The sequence below is a fragment of the Acipenser ruthenus genome, chromosome 43 (genome assembly GCF_902713425.1).
Source record: "Acipenser ruthenus chromosome 43, fAciRut3.2 maternal haplotype, whole genome shotgun sequence".
In the NCBI taxonomy this organism is placed as follows: domain Eukaryota; kingdom Metazoa; phylum Chordata; class Actinopteri; order Acipenseriformes; family Acipenseridae; genus Acipenser; species Acipenser ruthenus.
The window spans coordinates 1-7,611 of record NC_081231.1 but is presented as its reverse complement, the minus strand read 5'-3'; the positions used below and the strand labels follow the sequence as shown (position 1 = coordinate 7,611).

Below are 7,611 nucleotides of genomic sequence, written 5' to 3'. Positions count from 1 at the left end.
GGACAGTGTGGACATGAACTGGAGATAGACTGGGGACGGAGAGAAGGGTGGAATGGGTTGCTATGGGTTACCGAGGGATAACGAGCCACGCTGTCGATGCTGGATCACTGGGATCCTTTTAAGACCCGATTTGACAGAGTTCTGAGATCGATCAGCTGGTCGGAACCGGACCAGCTCCGAGGGGCTGAACTCGCAAAACTGTCCTGTGTCCAGCCCGCTGGAGCCGAGCCAATTAAATGATAATGTTCCTATTAAAGGGCAAAAACCTATCGATTGACATTCCAGCAACGATTTTGCAGACAAACACTCACACACAAAAAAACAACAACAGTTCACTTTTTTCATTCATTTTAATTAACAAAAAAACAATTCAAGTTTTATTATAAAAAAAATCTGAGACAATTTCCAAAAAAAAAACATATCACGCAAACAGCACTCTGAAATTCCTATATATTTTTGATTTATTTAAATATTCTTCAGAGCGACACGTTTCAGTCGTTAGTGCTTCGTCTACTCTAGGCTCTAGCTAGTCCTCGCTGTTTTCAAACTGCTCTGCGTCACTCGCTGACGTAGGACAGGTGCGTCTTTCGATTCCTTTGCAAAGTAGAAGTTTTATTTTTGAGAGTTCGAGTCAGCTCTCCTCAAAAATACACCTTTTTTTTGTTACAATAATTTCAGCTATATTCTTTTAAGCTGCAGTGCTCCAAAACGCCAGACTGAGTGTTTTTTTTCTTGCTACAAATCTTGTGGGGAGGGTTGCACCTTCTCCCAGTCCAGCACTGGGAGAGGCACCAGTACTGAGCGTTTGATCCTAGGAGGGGTTGCCGTGGAAACAGGTTGCAATGAAAATAGTTTTAAAAACAAAAAAAAAAAAAAAACTCGGGATACCCTGAGTATTCCTTGGTTGCTATGGAGATTCAGTCTATATTAGTTGCTCCTTTTTTTCCTTCCTTGGTTGCCATGGAGCTTGTTGCTACGAGACAGTGTTCCTTGGTTGGTTCAGTGCATCTAGTTCCCTGTGAAAGATTCAGTGTATGGACAGAAAGAACGGGGAGTTTAAATTCAGGGTCACACGAGCTCTGCTGCTGCACCCAGTCCTGGGGTTCAGAGCTCCCATCAATGAAGTCTAGTATTATTATTATTAATATTGAAATGATCAGGAGCCAGGAGTTTGAGCAGGGTTAGAAACTCACACTAGCCCTGCTGCTGCTGCTGCACCCAGTCCTGGGGTTCAGAGCTCCCATCAATGAAGTCTAGTATTATTATTATTATTAATATTGAAATGATCAGGAGCCAGGAGTTTGAGCAGGGTTACAAACTCACACTAGCCCTGCTGCTGCACCCAGTCCTGGAGTTCAGAGCTCCCCTCAATGAAGTCTAGTATTATTATTATTAATATTGAAATGATCAGGAGCCAGGAGTTTGAGCAGGGTTAGAAACTCACACTAGCCCTGCTGCTGCACCCAGTCCTGGAGTTCAGAGCTCCCCTCAATGAAGTCTAGTATTATTATTATTAATATTGAAATGATCAGGAGCCAGGAGTTTGAGCTGGGTTACAAACTCACACTAGCCCTGCTGCTGCTGCTGCACCCAGTCCTGGGGTTCAGAGCTCCCTTCAATGAAGTCTAGTATTATTATTATTAATACAGCAATGATCAGGAGCCAGGAGTTTGAGCAGGGTTACAAACTCACACTAGCCCTGCTGCTGCTGCACCCAGTCCTGGGGTTCAGAGCTCCCCTCAATGAAGTCTAGTATTATTATTATTAATATTGAAATGATCAGGAGCCAGGAGATTGAGCAGGGTTACAAACTCACACTAGCCCTGCTGCTGCTGCTGCTGCACCCAGTCCTGGGGTTCAGAGCTCCCCTCAATGAAGTCTAGTATTATTATTAATATTGAAATGATCAGGAGCAAACAGCAGGACTCGTGTGGGTGTTAGTGGGACCCGGGACCCTCTCTCAGTGGGCAGGGGGTGGGGGGGTCTACTTGCAGCCCCACCAGTGACGGGGGGAGCTGGTTGGAGGCTCCTCCGTTTGAAGATCCCGTCGAGGAGCGGAGTGCCCCCTGCTGGCGACCCGCTGCCACTGCAGGTCTGATGAGTGGGGGAGGGGGCTGGTTCAGAGAGCTCCGCGCCTGGAGGAAGCGGCCCTGCTGGAGGGGGGGCGGCTGGCGGTGCAGGGGGGGGGCAGAGGGGAGGGGGGGTCGGAGGAGAGGGGGGGGCTGGGACAGGGCAGGGGGGGCGGCAGCGGCGCTCTGGGGGGAGCCGAGACCCCCGTTATCTGGACCTGCAGAGAAAGAGACTGATTTAAAAATCACACAGACATCCACAGCTGTACTTTCACAATCGGATTTGAACCTCCTGGTATCAAGACCCCTTTTCTTTAACCACTGGACCACATACATACAGACTGACCCCCCCCCCCCCCCGTTCTCTAGACCCGTTTCGCCGGACGGTAAGTCCATCTTTAACACAGAAAGCCTTTCAGCACGAAGAGGAAAAACATGCTGTGAAAAAATAAAAAAAATCACCTCTGACCTCATCCTCCTCCTCCTGCTGCTCCTCCTCTTCCTCGTCGCTGCTGGCGGTCGACCCCGCCCCCGAGCCCTTGCTCCCGTCGAGCGAGGCCGCGCTCCCAGCATGCCCCTGCACTTCCTGTTCGGCCTGCCACTCCCGCAGCACCTGCTCCAGATTGAAGCGCCGCTGGTAGCTCACGAAGAATGATTTAACCTGCGGGACGGTTTTGTTCCCGATGACCTCCGCAATCGCAGACACGTCCTTCCCGTACTTCCGGATCGCTGCTCCGGGAAAACAAACACGCACCAAAATCAACGAAGCAAGAAAAACACACACACACACACACAGGGGCTGGGAATCAGACTCCTATTGCACAGCAGTGTGATCCAGTCCAGGTTTTACTGCTACCAGCTTGATCAGCCCCCAGTGTGTCTAGCTAACAAGCTCAGGTGTGTCTGATTATTAAACTCCCAGTGAAACCAGGACTGGATCACACTGCTGTGCAGCGGGAGTCTGATTCCCAGCCCTGCAGTAGATAAATGAAATGGATTGATGAATTGCAGGGTGCAGTTGTAATGACGCCAGGGTGCCGAGGTTCGGCCGCGTTGTAACGGCAGTTCGTTACGAGGGCGAGGGAGCCCCAGGTGTGACGGCACCCCCAGATCTGAGACTCACCCTGCACTGCAAGGAGCTGCTCATCCGTCGACCATCGGGAATTCAACTTGGGGTGCCCCTGGAAGACAGAGACACAGAGAGATAGAGAGACACAGAGAGACACACACAGAGAGAAAGAGATAGAGATAGAGACACACACAGACAGAGATAGAGACAGATAGACACACACAGAGAGAGACAGACAGACACACAGAAACACAGACACACACACAGAGAGACACACACACAGAGACAGACACACAAGTTACTAAATGTTATACAAACAGCCATATATATATATATATATATATATATAAATTTTAAAAAATAAATGACACATAGTTAATTAAGGATATTTATTGGAAAAGGATTTAAAAAAAAAAATCTATTAAAACCTGCAGGATTAGTTACTTGATTTTTCTATAGAGGCGTGTAGGGAGCCGAGAAATCCCTGTGCAGTTACCCCAGCTCACCTCCAGAGGGCGGAGTTGGTCGATTCCCTTCTCCAGGTTCTGTTTCAGGCTGCTGTTCATCTGTTTGATGTTCTGGACCTTGAGAGAGAGAGAGAGAGAGGAGAGAGAGAGAGAGAGAATCCCTCTTCATTTCACAGACTGACTTTGTGCCAAAATGTATAGGAGGTGTTTGGCTGGGTCTGTTTTCAAACCAGTGAAAACATGAGGCTGGCTCATAAGAGGTGGCAGACAGACCTGGCGTTTTAGAGACAGTAGCTGCTCTGTCTTTCTGTCTCTGCGGCAGACACACACACACACTCACCTGTCTTTTCAGAGACACTAGCTGTGTGTCCAGCTGTCTCAGGGTCGCGGTGTCCGTACTGGCTGACACGGCTGCGATGTCCTCCTGGCTCAGGTACATGCCCTTGGGGGGGCGCCGGCGAGCTCGCAGGGGGTGGTGTCGGTTCTGGGAGCTCAGCTGCTCTTTCTTCATCGGACCCATCCGACCAGAACCAGCACCAGAACCACCGCCAGAATGCCTGTGAGAGATGGACTGAAGAGAGGAGAGACACTTTTATAAGGGTTAGTTTGCCCTGTTTTTTGAATATGCTTTACCACACCTCTCTGTGCTTCACAATGCTTCTCTATGCTTTACCAGACCTCTCTGTGCTTTACAATGCTTCCCTATGCTTTACCAGACCTCTCTGTGCTTTACAATGCTTCCCTATGCTTTACCAGACCTCTCTGTGCTTTACAATGCTTCCCTATGCTTTACCAGACCTCTCTGTGCTTTACAATGCTTCCCTATGCTTTACCAGACCTCTCTGTGCTTTACAATGCTTCCCTGTGCTTTACCAGACCTCTCTGTGCTTTACAATGCTTCCCTATGCTTTACCAGACCTCTCTGTGCTTTACAATGCTTCCCTATGCTTTACCAGACCTCTCTGTGCTTTACAATGCTTCCCTATGCTTTACCAGACCTCTCTGTGCTTTACAATGCTTCCCTATGCTTTACCAGACCTCTCTGTGCTTTACAATGCTTCCCTATGCTTTACCAGACCTCTCTGTGCTTTACAATGCTTCCCTATGCTTTACCAGACCTCTCTGTGCTTTACAATGCTTCCCTGTGCTTTACCAGACCTCTCTGTGCTTTACAATGCTTCCCTATGCTTTACCAGACCTCTCTGTGCTTTACAATGCTTCCCTATGCTTTACCACACCTCTCTGTGCTTTACAATGCTTCCCTGTGCTTCACCACCCCTCCCTGTGCTTCAGCATGTTTTCGCTGCACCATGGTGTTTTCCGTGGCTGTGTCTCTCACCTCTCTCTTGGTATCAGCGTGGAAGTCACTGTCGCTGGCTCCGTTCCCCTCCTCCATCTCGTCATTGCTGAGAAAAGAACCACAGAGACAGAAGGAGATGTGGCTTGAGTTTGCGTTTGCAAATGGTTTCAGAGGGACGGACGAGCACACAGGAAGCACACCTCTCCTCCTTCTCTTTCCTGCTCAGCAGCCTGCGCGCCTGCCTGTCCATCACGCTGGTCCGAGTGCGGGTTTTCTTCCAGGAGTAGTAATACTTCACCAGGCTCGGGATCACCTTCTCTGGGAGCTGTGGAGGGGCATCACACAGAGAGACGTGAACACACAGACACCAGAGATTCAGAGAGACGTGAACACACACAGACACCAGAGATTCACAAAGACGTGAACACACACAGACACCAGAGATTCACAGAGACGTGAACACACACAGACACCAGAGATTCACAGAGACGTGAACACACAGACACCAGAGATTCAGAGAGACGTGAACACACACAGACACCAGAGATTCACAGAGACGTGAACACACACAGACACCAGAGATTCACAGAGACGTGAACACACACAGACACCAGAGATTCACAGAGACGTGAACACACACAGACACCAGAGATTCACAGAGACGTGAACACACACAGACACCAGAGATTCACAGAGACGTGAACACACACAGACACCAGAGATTCACAGAGACGTGAACACACACAGACACCAGAGATTCAGAGAGACGTGAACACACACAGACACCAGAGATTCACAGAGACGTGAACACACACAGACACCAGAGATTCACAGAGACGTGAACACACACAGACACCAGAGATTCAGAGAGACGTGAACACACACAGACACCAGAGATTCACAGAGACGTGAACACACACAGACACCAGAGATTCACAGAGACGTGAACACACACAGACACCAGAGATTCAGAGAGACGTGAACACACAGACACCAGAGATTCACAGAGACGTGAACACACACAGACACCAGAGATTCACAGAGACGTGAACACACACAGACACCAGAGATTCAGAGAGACGTGAACACACACAGACACCAGAGATTCAGAGAGACGTGAACACACACAGACACCAGAGATTCAGAGAGACGTGAACACACACAGACACCAGAGATTCACAGAGACGTGAACACACACAGACACCAGAGATTCACAGAGACGTGAACACACACAGACACCAGAGATTCAGAGAGACGTGAACACACAGACACCAGAGATTCACAGAGACGTGAACACACACAGACACCAGAGATTCACAGAGACGTGAACACACACAGACACCAGAGATTCAGAGACGTGAACACACACAGACACCAGAGATTCACAGAGACGTGAACACACAGACACCAGAGATTCACAGAGACGTGAACACACACAGACACCAGAGATTCAGAGAGACGTGAACACACAGACACCAGAGATTCAGAGAGACGTGAACACACAGACACCAGAAATTCACAGAGACGTGAACACACACAGACACCAGAGATTCACAGAGACGTGAACACACACAGACACCAGAGATTCACAGAGACGTGAACACACACAGACACCAGAGATTCACAGAGACGTGAACACACAGACACCAGAGATTCACAGAGACGTGAACACACAGACACCAGAGATTCACAGAGACGTGAACACACACAGACACCAGAGATTCACAGAGACGTGAACACACACAGACACCAGAGATTCACAGAGACGTGAACACACACAGACACCAGAGATTCACAGAGACGTGAACACACACAGACACCAGAGATTCACAGAGACGTGAACACACACAGACACCAGAGATTCACAGAGACGTGAACACACACAGACACCAGAGATTCACAGAGACGTGAACACACAGACACCAGAGATTCACAGAGACGTGAACACACAGACACCAGAGATTCACAGAGACATGAACACACACAGACACCAGAGATTCACAGAGACGTGAACACACACAGACACCAGACAGTCACAGAGACGTGAACACACACAGACACCAGAGATTCAGAGAGACGCCAACACACAGACACCAGAGATTCAGAGACGTGAACACACACAGACACCAGAGATTCACAGAGACGTGAACACACACAGACACCAGAGATTCAGAGAGACGCCAACACACAGACACCAGAGATTCAGAGACGTGAACACACACAGACACCAGAGATTCACAGAGACGTGAACACACAGACACCAGAGATTCACAGAGACGTCAACACAGACACCAGAGATTCACACCCCTAGCCCCTCCCTCTCTCCTCCTAGCCCCTCCCTCTCACCATCTGCTGTATCTGATGGAAGCTCTTCCCATGGAAGCTGTAGGCCTGCTCGAACAGCACCTTGTCCTCCAGCGTCCACTCCTCGGGGAACGGGGTGAAGTTAGCCAGGTCAGCGAGAGACTTCTCTACGTCGTGCTTGTGCCAGAGCAGCATCCCCAGAGCCTGGGGGGGAGAGAGACGGACAGAGAGAGACAGAGAGAGAGACAGAGAGAGAGGGAGGGGGAGAGAGAGAGAGAGAGAGAGAGAGAGGGAGGGGGGGGAGAGAGAGAGAGAGGGAGGGGGGGAGAGAGAGAGGGAGGGGGGGGAGAGAGAGAGGGAGAGAGGGAGGGAGAGAGAGGCAAACAGACAAAGAGAGAGGGA

At 49.7% G+C, this 7,611-nt stretch overlaps 1 protein-coding gene across 1 annotated transcript; it reads right to left on the bottom strand.

Annotated features, from left to right (window-relative positions):
* Nucleotides 1–331: 331 nt before the first annotated feature.
* LOC117969041 (REST corepressor 2) lies at nt 332–7,459 on the bottom strand. Its single transcript, XM_059012107.1, is given in 9 exon segments — nt 332–2,236; nt 2,239–2,287; nt 2,539–2,798; nt 3,193–3,250; nt 3,645–3,722; nt 3,946–4,176; nt 4,945–5,011; nt 5,106–5,230; nt 7,252–7,459. Coding segments are annotated over 9 exon segments (1,320 nt in total). The 5' UTR covers nt 7,405–7,459; the 3' UTR covers nt 332–1,937.
* Between the last annotated feature and the right edge of the window lie 152 nt (nt 7,460–7,611).